This window comes from Miniopterus natalensis, chromosome 19, assembly GCF_054644295.1.
Source record: "Miniopterus natalensis isolate mMinNat1 chromosome 19, mMinNat1.hap1, whole genome shotgun sequence".
Classification (NCBI taxonomy): domain Eukaryota; kingdom Metazoa; phylum Chordata; class Mammalia; order Chiroptera; family Miniopteridae; genus Miniopterus; species Miniopterus natalensis.
The window spans coordinates 39100484-39117822 of record NC_142099.1 but is presented as its reverse complement, the minus strand read 5'-3'; the positions used below and the strand labels follow the sequence as shown (position 1 = coordinate 39117822).

General features: G+C 57.4%; 2 protein-coding genes across 4 annotated transcripts in view; one reads left to right on the top strand and one right to left on the bottom strand.

Annotated features, from left to right (window-relative positions):
* Positions 1-9571, top strand: part of LOC107535103 (carboxyl-terminal PDZ ligand of neuronal nitric oxide synthase protein-like) — a 122721-nt gene extending 113150 nt beyond the window's left edge. For all 3 annotated transcript variants that reach the window (XM_087828321.1, XM_087828319.1, XM_016210435.2), the window contains 2 exons: positions 5991-6303; positions 6533-9571. In XM_087828321.1, coding sequence (XP_087684447.1) covers positions 5991-6303; positions 6533-7016 — 797 coding nt within the window. In that variant the 3' untranslated portion in view covers positions 7017-9571. The remainder of the gene's footprint in view (positions 1-5990; positions 6304-6532) is intronic.
* Positions 285-1973, bottom strand: SPATA46 (spermatogenesis associated 46). Its single transcript, XM_016210438.2, has 3 exons — positions 1871-1973; positions 1237-1341; positions 285-793 (listed from the first exon to the last, which is right to left on the bottom strand). Exons 1-3 carry the CDS (start codon positions 1971-1973, stop codon positions 285-287), a joined length of 717 nt encoding a protein of 238 aa, XP_016065924.2.
* Positions 9572-17339: the final 7768 nt, after the last annotated feature.

Genomic DNA, 17339 nt, shown 5'->3' with positions numbered 1-17339 from the left:
ACAGTGCTGGTCCAGGCACCTTGCCCTGAGAACTACCATCTTAGTATTTCTCCCCAAACTTCAGGTGTGAGAGAGAGGCGAGAGAGTGGGAGGGCAGGCCTTCCGGGATGTGGGCCGAGGTTGCTAGGCAACTGGTAGCTGAATGGGCTGGGACAGGGACAGGGACAGGGACTGGAAGGACACAGCAGGTGGTGCCGGGTGACTTCAGACTTGACAGAGCTGTGGTAACGGGTTTATTGGCCTCTCCCTGGAGACATGACCAGGCTCTGCCCCTGCTGGCCTGGCTACTTGCGGGCCTGGCCGCCGCCCAAGGACAGCCTGTCTGCAGGCCGGGCCCAGAGGGCCTTGAGCTTGCGGTAGAAGACCCGGCAGCTGAAGCCCTCCCTGAAACCGCACCTGATGTGGCTCTTGAGGGAGCACAGGGTGGGGTACATGCGGCAGCAGGCTGCACACTTGAAGCCGTTCTGCTGCGCTGGGAGCCACCGGGAGGCCCTCAGGATGTCCTGGGACGTGATGTGGTCCGTGGCATCCCCGTGCCTGGGCTTCTTGGTGGCCTCTCGGGGGCTGGTGTTGTCGGGGGAGGAGGAGGACGAGCGCAAGCTGTCGGCCGCGTCCTCGGGGAGGCAGCTGTCCCCCCGGCCCTCGTCCCGGGGCAGCTCTGGAAAGCCGTGGGCCTCCAGGTAGCTTTCCTTGTCCACACACACGAAGTAGCTGTAAGGGGAGAACCACGGCCGGTAGATGGTGCAGCTGCGCCTTGGCTGCTCCCCGTTCTGGGGGTCCCCCAGCATGCAGTCTGCAAAGGAAAGGCCGGTCTGAGCCTGGGCACCCACAGGGCAGAGGCCGGAGTCTGCGGGCAGCAGTCAGGCGGTGGTCCAGGGCACCTTCTGCAGCCTCGCCTCCCCTTTCTCTTGCTACAAAGGGCAGTGTGATCCCTGGGTAGAGACTCCTCCCAGTCCCCACACCCTGGCATCTGCCAGGTGCAGCCAGCAGCCAGACCTCTGCCTCCGATGTCCCCATTCCGCCACCAGGAATGTGGCCATGATTCCCACTCCACCATCCCTGCCACAGCCCCCTAGGCAGAAGCTGGTCCCCACCATCCTGGGAATTGGGAGAGGAGAAGCTGGAGGCCTGTACAGCTTGCAGGGCTCTGCAAGGGAGGACCAGAGAGGAGCCTGCAGGGAGAAGGCATAGCTGGGCACCTGTCCCAGGGGAGCATCCCAGTCCCAGAGGGCTCACCTGGCGAGAGCACCACCCCTTGCCGGAGGGCGCTTCTTGGGTGCTGGGGCGGTGGGGCCTGCGCTGGGTTGGAGGCCTCCGTGGGGAATGCGGTCTTGGCAATGTCTGGGGGGCAGAGGAAACCTTCTGGGGAGCTGGGCGAGTTTGGGAGTACTCTTCCTCGCCCCCACCCAAGACATACCTCCAGGCTTCCCCTCTGTGCTTTACACAAAGCTGGAGTAAAACAGTGGCTTCTCCTGCCCCCAAGAGGGTCTGGTCACAGCCCAGTGTGGTCCCTTGGAGGACAAGGAGCCGGTTTCTCTGATCTCCCACCCACAGCAGAGAGTGTACAGGGGACCCTAGCTGCCTGTCACACCCTGGATGGCTGCTGACACTTGGATAAGAAGCTGACCTGTCTCCAGTTCCAGGGCAGTGGCCCTGCTCAGTCTGCACTCAGTAGTGTCCCAGGTGTTGGGGAGAGTGTGTGCAGGGCCTGTAACATGATCTAACAAGTCCTCCATTAAAAGTTTCAAGCTGGGGGGTGGGGGGGCATCTGTAATACTTCCACTAGTAAAGATAAATTTTTAAAATAAAGAGGGGAAAAAAGCTTCAGACCCCCTCCCCCCCATTTCTGTGGCCCTTGGGCAGAGCTTACCTGGCAAGCTGGGGCCTCGTGAAGACATGAGGTCAGGAAACGTGCTCAGGGCCGAAGACGAGACTCGTGGTCCCGAAATGCTGAGGAGCGAGAAGCTCTCCATGTTTGGACAGATTTGGGCACGCGGGTCACACGCCTGCTCCCAGGAGGCCCTGGGTTGTCCTGACGATAAGCATTCTGAGCACAGGTGACATCACAAGCAGGCCCCCGGATTCCACCTGCCCACCCGCAGGGCCACCTTCAGAGTCTGTTGCAGGAAAGACTGACTTTTCTAGAGACGCTCCGACATGTCGCTTCTTGTGGCCTCCTTGAAGGAGGGTCCCCAGGGCGAGGGAGACAGAACCTTGGCGGGGGCTGTCTGTGGGCCACTCTGCTCTTTCCCGCCACGTGTGTGTTGTCACTGTCACCCAGCTCTGAGAACCTCTGTCCTCTGAAAAACCTCCCCGCTCTCCTCCTCCACCCGTCTGACCTCTGCCTGACCTGTGCCACCGGTGCTTCTGCTGTTTGTTTTAGTTTCTGGTGATGGGTTTTTGTTTGTTTGTTTTGGGGTATATTTTCCCCATGTTCTTTGGAAATAATTCTAAACTTATAAAAAGTTACAAAAATAAAATTACTACGAAGAACATGGGTCGGCCCTGTGTGCAGATTTCCCTCCTGCCCCCTTCCCCGTTTTCACGCCAGCTCCCTCCCTCTCGCCTGTGCGCAGCCTGTGTTTTCTCCTGAGCTGTCGGAAGGCCGGTTGCCCACATAAAGTCCCTTTATGCCTGCATCCCAGTGCCATCTCCTGGGAATGGGGACCAAGGGCGATTTAAGTGGTTGGTACTGTCGGTTTTTGGCAAACGCCTGGCTTGCTCCATGCTTTGCTCATTGTGAGCAGCCTGTTGGGAGACATAACAGCCTGGCCCGCGAGGGGCGTGTGGAGGGGTGTGAGGGGATGGGGCCCCTTGAAGGTAAGCTGGACGTGCCCCATCCTAGGCACCTGTGACAGGTGTTGGCTCAGTGGATACCACATTTTAGATCTTAAAGGGGACACGTTTGTGCCGTGGGTGCTTGCCCACTCGGAGTAGCCGTGGGGGTGGGGGTGGGTGAGCCTCTGGGTGAGCCAAGCTGTCCTGTCTGTGTTCGTGCTCAGGACCTGACCGCCTACAGGACAGTGAGCACCTGGGTCAGGGAGTCAGCGTGTCTGAACTATGATCCCCACTCCACCCTTAGTCCCCCGGTGGTGCTGGGCAAACCCCTCTGTCCCCTTGCTTTCCCTCAGCCGTGTTAATTCAGACAGTTGGTATGGACGACCATCTTCCTGGTCTGGAATCTAGTGATTTGTGTGTGGAAAAGAGATGGCCCGGTAATGAGTGATGCACACAGATCCTGAGGACGTGGTGGTTGATCCTGCCCAGCCCAGGGCATCTGCCACTGCGAGCTGGGAGCTCTGACGCTCGGTGTGAAGGAACCGTAGGAGCTGACCCAGTGCCTCTTGTAGGTTGTTCAATGCGTCTCTGCTTTATTTAGTTGAAGTTAATGGGGACCTGGCTACCTGGGGCCTGTGGTAGCTGCAGGGTCTCTGTTTCACTTACATGGTCCTCGCGGTGTCGCTGCTGGTGGTTCAGGTGGTCCGTCATGGCATAAACTGTGTCTCTCTCTTGTTTGCTCCCCACCTGCTTTCCGAGCCCCTTTCTTGGTCTCACAGGTAAGATACCATCTTTCTTATACCATCTTTCTTATAAATGACTTATGTCCCCATATCTGATGTGCATGTTGAGAGGGTGTTGGGAGGGCCATGGCGTCCCCCTCACTATTTTTTTCTGAACCACCAAGCCTCTGGTCCTGAGGATGGGGGGGGGGGCAGAGTGTGGGGCCATTAGTGCCACCCACAGGAAAGGGGCACATTGCTTGTCCCTTGGAGGTGGGGGTGAGGGATCCCCAGGCAGAGCCCAGCCTGACCCCAGGAGCCCCTTCAGGCCAGTGGGGGGGGGGGCAGGGGGATGGCTGGGCGGCCTTCATAAATTGAAAAAGGCTCGGAAACAGTTTCTTTACAAGTTTCTCAGCCCAAAATGCAGCCAGTTTTTAAGTATCCATATAGAAATTTAACTCAGTTAAACAAATTTCCTAAATGCCTCCTGTCGTGCAAGGCCCTAATGCTGAGCGCTACAGAAAACACAGATCACACGAGGTGCTGCGTCCCCTTGTGGAGCTTGATGTTTTATTGTAGAGACACGTGGACTTGAGAAGAGGGCGTGCAGGGCTGCCTTTAAGTTCCTGGAGAATGCAGCATGTATGTTCTGGAGGGTAGCCAGTGCTGCCTGATCCAAGGTTACTTATGTTCATGAGAAATGTTTTTGAAACAGTTACTCAGGGGCTCACAATTTGACAGGTGCTTTTAGAAATGACTGACTGCTCTGAAAACTCAGTGAGGGAACAGCATGGAAACTTCTGAGCCAGGGGCGGGGGTTTGCCCCCTCCAGCACTGTGGTCCAAACACCTCCTGCTTTGGGGGGAAACAGTTAAATGCCTTGGTTTCCCAGGGCTTCTCTGCTAGTTTGCAGATTTCGTGGTTACAGAATATTTACAAGGATGTGGAATGTGATAGGCAAATTATGCAAAAGAGAATACAAGCCGCCCTCCTTGAGTAGGGTCGGGAGGTGATGACTCTGTTTAGGGTGAGCTGGTGGGCAGGTCTCCAGCCCAAACCCCACCAGCACCAGCTCTATGCTCATGCCCCAGGGACACCCTCATCAAGACCCCACATGTCCCCCCAGGGGTGCTGTCCCTGCACAGGGTCAGGGGCAGTTTCAGAGGTCGGGACTGTGGGCCCATCACAGGGGGAGGTCTCCAGGCCTCTTCCAACAGCCGCCTCCTCCTACCCAAAGACCCTTAGAATATGGCTCACCTAGGTCCTTGGCTCAGAAGGGATTTCTCTGCCCAGTGTGTTCCCTGGACCCAGGACTCAGCTGCACAGGGCAGAGAGCTACTTCATGCAAAGGTCGGCAAAGAGAGAGAGCTCCCTGCCCCCAGCCCCGCTTAGGAGGCCCCGAGAGGACAGGCACGGAGCGGGGGTGCTGATCAGGACAGGAGCCTGGGACAAACACAGCCTCTCCTTCCCCAGGTTGGCAAGCCTGGGGAAGCTGTCAGGACTGAAACCCATGCTCCTTCCAAGGCCCAGGTGGGTCTGGCTGCCTGGAGGAGTGAGCTGGGTTTCCAGGGTCCAAAGATGCCCTATGCGAGTGTGGGCAGCATGGCATAGAGCCCTTGAGCTTGGCCTCCACACTTCTTCATCTGCAAAATGGGTTCAGAATTCAACTCAAGATATTTATTGAGCACCTACTGTGTGTGAGACCCAGGCCCACTGTTGAGGGTACGGAGATGAATGAGGTGTAGTCCCTGCCCTGCAGGTGTTTACACCCAGTGGGTCTGCACCCAGCCCTTTGAGTGGATCATTCCAGCTAAAGAGAGGCCCCTGAGGGAGGGACCGTCCACCAGGCAGGTTTAGGCAGCTGATGTGAGCCATGGCTGGCAAAGCTTTGAACGAGAAAACCGGAGTTTTGGTTCCACCTCAGTAGCAACAGGCCCTGCGGCCTCGGGCCTGGCAGCTCGTCACTCGACCCAGCTCAGGGTTAGCTGAGCTGGTGCTTCACGGGCACCTCCGCGGGGCCAGCCCACTGTCCCACTGTCTTCCCTGGGAAACTGCTGCCTACCAGGCTCCAGCGGGAGGTGCCTAGCACAGGCCTCGCCCCTGCTGCCCTGCCCCCAGAGGCCCAGCCGAGGTAGGCAGCTCTGAGCTGCAGCAACAAGCTCACCCATCTCGTTGGTTCACCCTCATTTTTATTTTCTCCAAGGCGCCTGTGGCCCACGGTACGGGGACAGTGTGAGCCCGGGGGCGGACTGGGGTGGGTCAGCCTCTGGCCGCAGCCTGTGACCGACTCACTCTAGCAGCAGACCAGGCTTTTGGGTCCCATGTTCCCTCCAGAAACCCAGATGGGAGGTTCAGGTGTCTTGCTGGCTCTTTTTTGTATGTTTCTGGATCTTCATGCAGTGACACGTCCTGGGCCTGGTGTAGGGAGGGACATGCAGACCCTGTGGTCCACAGCCCTCCCCACTCACTCAGTTCTGTCTCTGTTCATAGTGGACCACAGCATGTTTGAGAATATGAACGCATCCCTCACGCCAAAGCTGCAGTCCAGCCGCTCTGTGCCCCACTTGTCCCGGCCAGGAGCCCCCTCCGTGGCCATGGCCCCAGGGTCTGTGGAGCCTGGCGGGCCAGGCCTCTGGGTGGGCAGCAGCCAGCACCTCCGGAACCTGGGGAAAGCCATGGGGGCCAAGGTGCATGACTTCCTGCGGAGGAGGGAGCCCTGCAGCCTGGGTGGTGTGGGAGCCATGGAGGTCAACAGGACAGCGGAGGCCCAGCTGGCCGGTGTGGCCGATGGCAAGGATGACAGGTGAGTCACCTCCCTCCTGCCCCAGCATCCCTGTAGCATGTGTCGTAGCTCGCTGTGCCACTCTGACCTCCCAGTGAGCCAAAGCCACTGTGCTCGAGCCACTGAGACCCACGCTGCAGGGGGAGTGAGAGCTGGGCGAGGTTGGGGTGCAGCATGCAGCTGGGGGGAGAGCACACGGCAGGGATGGGTGGCCATCGTCAAGCCTGCATGTCAACTGTCACCCCTGCAGGTCAGCCCTGCCAGAAGCCTTCCCTCGGCTGGACCCTCCACCACCCATAACCCGGAAGCGAACCCCCCGGGCCCTGAAGACCACACAGGACATGCTGATCTCGTCACAGCCGGTCCTAAGTAGTCTGGAGTACGGGGTGGAGCTGTCCCCCAGGCAGCCCCAGGACTCCCCTCCCCAGGCCCAGCCTGGCCCCGAGGACACTTCACAGCCAGAGGCCCCAATGCAGAGGGCCCTGCCCAACGGCGAGGTCTCCCTGTCTGTACCGGACCTGCTCCACCAGGATGGCCAAGATGAGGCCAGGCTGAAGGCGGCCGAGTGCAGGGGGGCCTCCCCAACCAGCCCCATCGAGAGGAGTGGCCTCCAGCTCAGCCTGAGCCCCATCCACCTGGCAGAGTCGCTGCAGGATAGCAGCCCCCAGCCTGGGGTGCGGACCTGCAGCCTGGACAGCGAGGGGCCACACCCTGACCTTCTGTCTTTTGAGTAGAGCCCCTTGCTCCTCCTGCCAAGCATCCCTGTGCTCTCTTCCACCCTCATCCCCAACTCCACGCCCCCCACACCACGTCCCCCTTGTGCACAGGCCCCAACAGAGCCCCCCAGGCTGGGGCAGGGCCAGAGCCGCCGTCCTAGGAAAAGGGCAGAGAACTGGGCCATCCCTGACTTCACTTCCTGTGGGCCCCTCTGCCGCTGGCTGAAGCCCTGGACACAGAGCTCCCGGCCAAGGGTTGAAGGTTCAGGGGAATATTCCCTGTCTGTCCCACACATGTCTGCTCTGGGCCCCCCACGTCCTGCTCTCCTGCTGCCTCAGGAACCGGGCTGGATCAGGAATGATGGGTTTGGCTGGATGATGGGCCCAGACCCAGAAGCCGGCACTCTGACTGCAGCCCAGCCTGGTCACTCTTGGTCCCAAGACAGTGCAGGCCCCTGGTGGTTATCTTGCCTCTGTCCCTGTGGATGTGCTTACCAGGCCTGAGACCCCGAGGCAGCGTGGGGCTGGGTTTTCCAAGTGTCTCCCGCCTGCTGCCTGCTGGGTGGAGAGCTCAGTGGGCGCTCAGCACAGAGCCATCCCAGGGGGCTGGGAGATGCTGTCACCAACTCCGCTCAGGCTTGCTGTGTGAGAAAGCACCCCACTCTGAGCTTGTTTGGTGAGCCCAGCAGCTTGGCATTGGGGGCACTGGTCCCCAGAGAGCTCAGAGCAGACCAGGCGCTGGTCCATGGCAGCTCTCCCACCCTCTGCTTGAAGTGGCGGGTTCTAGGGTCCGAGCTCGGGGTGTACGTGGCCCTGGTGCAGACTGAGAGGTTGGGACACTCCTTTGGGACACAGTGGGGCAAATTACTCAATGGCAGCTGTTTGCTCTGGTGCTGAAATTGCCACTGGCTGGGCCCTCCCTTGGGGCCTCCACCTCCCTTCCTGGTCCTGGTGCCACAGGGTCCCTCACTCCTGCCTTTGGGAGCTTCATAAGGGGCTGACCTACCCCACCCTACCTGGGTCCTGGCCTCAGGTAACCACTCTGTCCCTGTTTCCCCAGGGGTCCTGTCCTGCTGTCTTCCTGTCGCCAGGCGGCCCTGTCTGGGGGCGATCCTCACCCAGGGGGCCTTTGCAGCAAGAAGAGAACATCCCTCCCCTTGAGCAGGGTGGCCGGTTCCTGGGAGAAGGCTGGGGCAGCCAGTCGGGTTCGGCGTCCTGTGACCCCTGCAGCCCCCTTTTCTGCTCACTGTTGGGCTTTGCACTTGGTCACTTCCTCTCTCTCTCATCACCAGCCTGTGATCCCCTCCCCATGCCAGCTCTGCCAAATCTTAACGTTTGCACCCACCCACCCGGGAGCCCTCCCAGCATTCTCACCTCCACAGCCCAGTGACTTGCCACCTCCTTCCATTTCCCCAGAAGAAAGGCTTAGGCCCCAGCTAGCAGGGAAACCTGCCTTCCTCTCCCCACAGTGGTCCCTGCCCCAGGCACCGCAGGCCTGGTGAGGTGAGTGGAACTGTGGCTTTAGGTCCTGCTTCCTCCAAGGGCATCACTAGGACATGACACCTCACGCTGACAGGCATTCGTCCTCAGGGCTCACTGGTCAGGCCTGTGTCTCCCAGGACAGCTAGGCTCGGGGTTTTGCACAGAACACAGCGGGGCCAGGGTAGGGGGGCGCGCCTGGCTTCTCTGGCTCCCTGCCAGGGCTGGGTTTGCTTCTCTGAGGGAGAACATCCTGCTTCCCAGAGACCAGGCTGGCTCTGGCCGGGTGATGCTGTGCCCTGGATGCAGAGGTCGTGGGCCCTGCTGCCCTGAGCACCCTGCCCCCCACACCGAGGCTCATCCAGGTCCTGCCCTCAGACCGGCTTGTCCCAGATCACCACCAGGTGACCCAGGGTTTCTCAGACTCGCGCTCGATGCCTGGTAGGGGCTGTGGGTCTTGCTCCAGGCACTAGCTGGCCTCCCGGTGACCACCCTGCCATCCTCCATCAGGGGCAATACTGCAGCCTGGGCGGGGTGGCAGGGCAAGACTAACCTGGCCCCAGATGTTGCACGTGGGCAGAGGCAGGATCAAGGGCTTGTGACCTTGCTGAGGACCGAGGCTGAGGCCCGCTGCACCCAAAGCCCCGCCCGCTTCCCATGTCCATCTTCAGCCTGACTGCCCTGTGGCTGCGGTGGGCCACCACCCCACACAGCAGCTTCAGTGGGAGCCCGGGCCTCGGTGGCCCTGTCCACGCAAGGACCGGGTTCTGTGTCCATGTGAGGAAGTTGGGGCCACCATCTCTCCCTGTCCCCTGCCCCCCTGTTCGACACAGGTTTACCCTGACGGACCCTGTGAGCTTCCAGAACCGAGGGGGGGCCGGCACCTCCCCTGCCTGGTGGAAAGGGGTCCTGTCACGTGTGCAAGGTGTAGGAGACGCACCTGTAACCCTCCGGCTGTGAAAGAACAATCGCCACCCCGTCGGGGGGGGAGGAGATGCAGAGCTGTACTGGGAGTTTTCTAGAGATTTTATATTTATATTTTTAGCAGTTCTCTGGTGGAAGACAATGACAATTAAACAGTCTGTTTGTTTTTGCTGGTTTGGTCTTTCCTCCTGGTGGGCGGGGAGCGGTTGGTTTTCTGAATCTGACTTGTCACCGAGAGTGTGAGCTCCTAGAGCCTCTGGAGGGACTCGAGGAGAAAGTGGAGCAAGACCGCCAGCCTCGGGCCCTGGGCGGCGGTCCCCTAACTGGCCGCCGAGTGTCCCTCTCCCCACCCGACCCGGGCATGGGTGTGACATGTGGGTAAGACCCTCGGGAGGAGGCAGGGAGGAGAGTAGGTGACCGAGTCACCCCCCAGCCCGGGGACTCTAAGCTAACTGGGTGGCATTGGTTCATAAGCTTCAGGGACGAGGTGCCGTGAGGCCTGTCTCCTGCGTGCCCCCACCCGCAGCCTGGGCTCTGTCACGTGCGCCTGTCCCCTTTCACCCCCCCCCCGTGCCCTCCGCTCCCCTCTTTGCGGAGCCTTTGTGCTTTCATAGTTTGTCGCTTCTGGGTTCACATCCCACCCGTGAGTGAGGCCATTCGGGTTTTTCTCTCCCATCTGGCTTCTTCGCTCAGCACAAGATCCGCGAGCTCGATTGCGCCACGAGTGGCGGCTCAGGGTTCCCTAGTGCGTGCCCCTTGTCGTCTGTGTCCAGACATCCACCCCGTGGCGCCCGGGTTGTTTCCACGTCTCGGTGACCGCGAATAACGCTGCAGTGAACGTGGGGCTGCGCGTATCTTCATGAATGACTGTTTTCGTATTTCGGGGCACAGCAGCGGGATGGCTGGGTCGTAAGGCAGCTCTCCTCTCGCTCCTTTGCGGAGCCGCCGCACGGCTTCCCGCGGACCAGCCCGGCTCCCGCAGCGCAGAGGGCTCCCTCTCGCCGCAGCCTCGCCCCGGCCTTTAGACGCCGGCCGTGGGGACAGGTGGGTGGCTTGATCTGCATCTGCCTAACTCCCCCGCCCTCTTCCACCCAGGAAGGGTGGGCTGTGGCTCAACACTCTTCGGGGAGGGGCAGAGTTGCCACCAGACTTGGGCATAATCGCCGCCATCAGCGTATGTCAGTGGAGTCCCAGCGAACGTGACTTGGAGCAGAGCCACCCTTGGGACCGGTGGCCCACCCGGCTGAGAATCCACCAGGCCTTTGCCCCCTTGACAGGCAGGGAAGGGAGGGCAGGGAGGCAAGGAGGGCAGCCGGCGGCCAGGGCTGGGGTCTGCCTCCGAGCTCGCGGGGTCCCTGCTCCACCCAGAACGGGCTCAGCACTGGGCTGAGGCTCTGGCGTCTTCTGCGTGGGACCCACCCCCACAGCACGTCTCAGGAGGCGCGTGGGGAGGGGGAGCTGCCGTGGGGCAGACGGGCGCCGTGCTGGGAAGGCCGGGAGCTCCACGGCGCCCGCCCCGCGCGCCTCCCGTGGCCGAGCCTGGCTTCCGCGGCCTTCCTTCCCACTGCCGTGCAGGCCCCGACTGGGGCTCAGATCAAATGTGAGGGACTGCTGCATAAAAATAGGACTGGGGAAGATTTTAAGTGTAAAAACGAGTGTATGTCACATTTTAACGCTCTGCCCTGAGCCGAACCTCTGTCTAGAAACGGGGATGCAGACGCTGGTGGGAAGGGTCCCGGCTCGGCCCCCAGGCTGCGTGGGTGGGGGGCTGTGACCCACCCCCATGATGGGGTGTCAGCAGGATGTGAGACCGGAGTGTTCCTGCCACAGAGCTCGATCTCCAACCCTGAGAGGCCGTTGGAAACCTCCGTTCCCCAAACCGGCATATGCTGGGGGAGCCCCAGTTGGGGTTCAGAACGTACAGAATCCACATTTTAGAGCTGCAGCCCACAGACCCCAGGAGTTCTAGGGCTCTCTGTCCCCCCCCCCATCTTCTCCCTGCCCAGCCTGGTGAGGCTGGGGAACTCGGGGATGGCATCTCTGAGATTTTGGTCGTCGGGGTGCCCTGGGCGTCACTGGTCCCTGCTGGGTTTGGGGTACCCAACTGGAGGCACTTCCGTGGCTCCCCCGTGACTGGGAACAAGAAAGTCCACGTGAAGAAATGAGCCCTCATGTTGGAATCCACCTTCCGCTGGACAGAAACGCGTACGGACTTTGTCTCCATCCCCAAATCCACGCTGGACACGGCGTGTGGCCGGTGAGTGTCGTCCTTCGCCCTCCTCCTCCTGCCCTCTCCCCGGGCACATGGTGAAGCCCAGGTCACCCACGATGAGTAAATTCCGCCACTTTCTGAATCCAGAGCCCGATCCTCCTGAGTGTCCAGCCGCTGCCTGAGACACAGGCCGGCTCAAGAGTCTGGAGAAGTCGGCCCACAACCGTCCCTCGGTCACCCGCCACCCAGCAGGACACGTGCTCCAGGAGACGTCACCGACCAGCTCGGACTCAGCGGCTACTTCCCTTGTGTGAGGTGCCTGAGGAATCTGTCGGTAACAGTAGGAAATACTGGGGTGGCTTCACCTTGGAAAAGACAAGAAAAACCCCACACAGAAAGCACCCTCCCAACAGACTGGGGCGTTTCTGTTTGGTTCTTCTGTTGAGCCGGCCCAGGGTTTAAGCACAGCCGACGGTCCAGCCTGCTGCAGGGACGGCTCCCGCAGCACCCCTCGTCCCTGTGGCCACCGTGGGAATGGCCCCCTGAGCCAGCGAAGCGGGACGTCAGCTCCACCGGCCTGGCCGCTCCCAGTGGAAGAGCTCCTACCGCGTCCCGAGCACAGGATGGATGGGCCCACTCGCGGGACAGAACTCGAGTGAGTCCAGACTGACCAGCTTGGAGGGCCTTCCTGGCAGCCTCTGGATTCTGGTGATTCCTGTCTTTGCCCACCTTTTGGGCTTAGTGTAAACCTGGGTGCACCGTGTCAGGAGAGGTCAGAGGACTTTTAAGTCCACCTGCTGAATTCTCTCGACCCGGCAGGTGTGACATTTCCAGGAGCTGGGTCTGGGAGGCAACCCCTCGCGTAATGGGGCTGAAGGCTGAGGCCGTGGTCGTGGTCAGCAGCCCTGCCCGGGCATCTCCCCATGTCCCCTCCCTGGTCCATCAGCAGTTACCAGTGTGTAGTGCAACTGGCTAGGGTCTTCTGGGACGTGTAGCTGGGTTCTCTGCCCTGCCCCTTGCCAGCTTCATCTGTGGCTGTGGCCTCTGGGCTCTAGTCCCTGGAGCCCCATGCTGCTTGAGCCACCTCTATGCCTTCATTCGTGTTTCCCACCTGCTCTATCACCTCTGCCTCTCCTTCCTCTGACTCTGCAAGGCTGTGGTCACTCATCTTTCAGACTTTAGCTCAGTGCCCCTTCCTCCAGGATCCTGTCCAGGACAACCCCACCGCCAGCCCATCTGCTCCCTGAAATGTCCTATATGTTTTCCACGGGGGCACCTGCCCCGTGACGTGGGGAGGGGCTGCCTCCTGGTGTCTCTCCCATGAGTCTCTTAGCTTCTTGAGGGAGGGACCATGCGACCTTCATCTCTAACTGCTCAGTCCCCAGCACCTCACCTGGCACATCGCAGGAGCTCAATAATGACGTGCTTTGAACAGAACTAAGGAACCTGTGGTTTAACGTGGGCGATTTTGTGTGTATGTACACTGTCATGCGAGGACTACTGGTTGCCAACAACTACGCCAAGTGTAGTGACCACTCGGCCAGGGAGGTTCACTCTAGAAGCGGACAATCTGAAGAGGACCGTGGAGCCGAGGGAGGGTGAGACATTTACTTTATTTGGCTCTTGTAGGCCAAACATACAAGAGAGACAAACCCCACTCTCTCCCGGTGGTGGCCAGCTGGGCATTCACGGGGGACATACTACACCCCAGGGGACAAACCCATCCAGGGGGAACGAACTGCTCCCCGGGGGAACAGTCCACACCTCTGAAAGTCCTGGGCCAGTCTTCTAGGAAGCAGGACAATAGTGGCTCTCAGCCAAGGATGGGTCAGACATGAGCCCGCTAACACGGCATCTGTTACGACTCTGCTATATCATGTTTACATAATTGGGGCCTTTGCCTGGAGAAGGTGGCAAGAAAGCCTAAGAGTTTTCACTTTCCCTACAACACAGACACACACACAGACACACAGACACACATACACACATGTGCTGAATGGTGTGGAAGAGGCTGGACTGGGCCCCTCCTGGGTCTCACGTAGACCAACCACCCTTCCTTGGTCCCTGCACCAGAGGGTCGAGCAGAGAAGGACTGAGGGAGGCCGTTTGCAAGGTGGGGAATGGTTCGTGGGCTGTGGACCCTCGTCTGTGTCCAGCTAGAGCCTTTGAAGCTCTGATCCCTGGGTGGGCACCTGGCTGCATGACTGGTAGAAGGGGGCACTGACATCTACCTAATGTGCAGAGGCCACACTTTGGTGCCAGGCACCTGCCCTCTGGTCACCACTCCTCTAGCTGCTCTGAGTCCCAGTTCATAATCTTGTGCTCTACCATCCGGGGTTTTGCTGTTAATTGGTGCTTTACTGTTATGTAATAATAATATAATAATAATAATGATATAGAGGAGTCAAAGGCCCCTCTGTGTCCTAGTGCTAACCGGTGTGCATCCGTCTTGTTTGCTTTCCTCTCTTAGTCGTATGAAGGCCTCTTTTCAGATACAGATGCTGTTGTACATTGTTCAGAGACATACACAGGGTCTTGTTACACCCCCTACCTTGAAGGTAGGCATGCGGGGGCCACTTCATAGACGGGTAACCTGAGGGCGGGATCGTGACTAAGCAGACCGCCTTACAGCTGATCAAAGGCAGAAACCTGAAGGCCTGGGTTTCGACTTGGTGGGCAGTTGTTCCCCCATTGCACCAGCCAGAAAGTTCCAGGAGGTGTCTGTTCCTTTGGACTGTCTTCAGGGTGAGTGCAGTTTCTCCAAACATTGAATATTCAAGTAGGATGGTAATTAGAGGCCCGTCCCCGGCCCTCACCTGACAGCAGAGGGAGCAGGGAGACGTGTTTTCCCTGTGTTCACCTGTGCTCGCCTGGGCTCACCTGGTCTGTGTTCCCAACAACAGCCCTTCGCGGTTAGAGTCACAGTTCTTGTTTTCTTAATGAGGCTGACCAGAGGCTTAGGGAGTTCAGCACCTTGTCCATGTGCTGCACCAGCAGGGACACATCCGACTCCAGGGCCCTGTGGAGACATTTGCTCGTAGGGTTTTGGTGTGAACCTGCTCTGTGAACTGCAGGGATGTAGCCCAAGAGCACCACAGGAGGATTTCTATGCACCTCAAACTGCGGACTCAGGGAGGGCTGATCTGGCTTCAGCCTAGAGGTGAGGCTGTCACACGGGGGTGAGCACTGTTTTGTGGACACCATGGTTCCTGGCTGTGCTAAAAACAAGCTCTGTACTTGCTTTCTTGGTGGCTGTCTGACCTCGTGTGGCTGGCTTGAGGTATTGTAGTTCCTGGTAACTAATTTTTGCTTTTCATGGTTTACTGATGAGATAAATACTCTCCATTTTAGAGAGGCTGAGATTTTCCTAAGATCATTCCACAAATAGTACATGGAAGAGAGAAATCAAAGACACAGCACCTCTCAGCCAGGAATTGTGTGTGTGTGTGTGGGGGTGTCTTCTAGAAAAGAAGGGAAATTCCCCAGAAGTACAGAAAGATTGAAACCTTAAGACCGAGATGGCATAGAGACCCTCAAACAGGATCAAGAAGGACACACTCACAGTTACAGTAAAATGTAGGATCCTAGAGACAAATGTCATTAAAGCTTCCAGAAAAGAAAGCTCAGCCCTACAGGGGATCAGACTGACACTAGACAGCTCAACAGGAATCCAGATACAGAATGCGGATGGCCTGGTAGTTTTATATTGTTGAAAGAAAAGAACTTTAGACCTATATTTTATATTCAGTTCAACTATCATTTAAATGAGTGTAAAATAAAGATAGTATGAGGCATACAAGACAGCAAAAAACTATTCAAGACCATTTGATAATATGTGTTTGGAAATATATGTGTTTGGAGTTCAATTTTTCTTGATTTCCTAAGGACAAAGCAAAGAGATAATTTCAGTGATTATAGAATATTTTAAGGTTTTTTTCTCTCCATCATTGTTTTAATGCTTTTCGTGCCTTTCTTCCTGGTGTCTGAAGACTTTGTGGCAAGCTTCGCTGCGGCGGCCTGTGGGCGAGGCAGGGGACCCAGCGCCTGGGCAGGGGGCAGTGCTGATGACACTGCAGGAAAATCTCTGTTATGTTTTTGGTTTTAGTTGTTTCTTGGGACTTAATGGTAGTTTTTGACCCACCTGAAAACACTGCCTTGTAAAGGGACTGAGGAGCACCTTCCGTCAGAGCCAGCAGCGATTTCTATATCTGCCAGATTTTAAAACAATGAGCCTTGAGATTAAAGATGGCAGCAGACGGAGTGGAAGCTACACCGACACTCTCCCAGGACCAAACTGGAATGACAACTAAAATAGAGAAAAACCACCCTGAATAATCAACTGCAACTGAAGACGAGCTGGAGAGCACTCTCATAAACAAGGAGGAAAAGAGGAGACCACATAGAGACGCGTAGGAAGTGCGGAGGCAAGAGGGCTGGCTGGGCTCCCACAGATAGCAGCTGAAGGTCCTGAGGGAGATCTCAGCTGTGGGGGTTTCCACTGAGGACTCTGGGGTCTAAACCCCAGGCTGGGCTTCCCAGCCAAGAGCACCAAACTGAGAAAGGTGCCCACATAACATCTGGCTGTGAAAAGCTGCAGGGTTTCTGTCTGCCAGGGAGAGACGGCTGGAAAGGCAAGCTCCCTCTTAAAGAGCCAACGCACTAAGTTTCGTGTGCAGCCACTCACCTTGGGCAGAGTGGACTGTAGCTGTGTGAGGAGAACCTAGGGCTGTGGGCCCTGGAGATAGAGATCAGAGGGCATCCCTCTGGATTCCTGTGCCAAGTCATTCCCCCGTACTGCAGAGGAAATCTTTCTTAGGCAGACATTTACCTTCAGGCAGCTTCAAGCAGCTTTTGCCTGATCTGGAAGCAATTGCCACACTCTGCTAGAAAACCTCCCGCACTACCATGTGGAGTTTCTACAGCCTGAGTCTCATTAAGAGACTCAGATTAATCAGCCTGCAGGCAGATGCAGACCTCAGAGTGCTTTGAATCTTTGCCTGATCTGCTTCTGGACCCCGGCCTTGGAAAAGTAGGCTTTGGTGTGCATCTTGGTCCTGTCCAAACCACCCAGCCCAACAGAGGGAGCCTCAAGCCAAGGGTTATTGATAGCTTCAAACGGGGTACTCAGGGCCAGTCACAAACAGCTCCTGACATTGGCTTGCACCAGAGACCTTCCAAAAAGACTGAGAGTCCTAGCAGATCCACCTAATATGTAGAAACAAACCCAAATAGGCAGCTAACATGGGGAGACAAAAACAATCCCCAAATGAAAGAACAAGAGAAGTCTGCAGAAAAAGAGCTAAATGAAATGGAGATAAGCAATACAGTATATCAGGTATAGAGTTCAGAATACTGATTATAAGGATGCTCAACAGCATGAAAAAAATATGGAAACTATGAAGAAAATGAAGAATGACATAGCAGAAATAAAGAATACATTGGAAGGAATAAACAGATTAGTGGAAGCTGAGGATCGGATCAGAGAATTAGAAGACAGATAGAAAAAAAATCACTCAATCAGAGATCCAAAAAGAAAAGACAATTAAAAAACAGAAGGCCAGTCTAAGGGAGCTGTGGGACAACATGAAACATAACAATATTCTCATCATAGGAGTGCCAGAGCTGATGGAAAAGTAAGCAAGGGTTAGAGAAACTATTTCATGAAATTATGGCAGAAAACTTCCCTAAGCTGGTCAAGGAAATAGTCACACAAGTTCAGGAGGCAC

What these genes read in the sequence shown, in the direction of transcription:
- SPATA46 (XM_016210438.2), bottom strand. Translation starts at nt 1,973, where the DNA reads ATGGAGAGCTTCTCGCTCCTCAGCATTTCGGGACCACGAGTCTCGTCT. An exon ending in ACGAGGCCCCAGCTTGCCAG is followed by an intron (nt 1,342 to 1,870) that starts GTAAGCTCTGCC and finishes TCTGCCCCCCAG; the next exon opens with ACATTGCCAAGACCGCATTC. An exon ending in AGGGGTGGTGCTCTCGCCAG is followed by an intron (nt 794 to 1,236) that starts GTGAGCCCTCTG and finishes TTTCCTTTGCAG; the next exon opens with ACTGCATGCTGGGGGACCCC.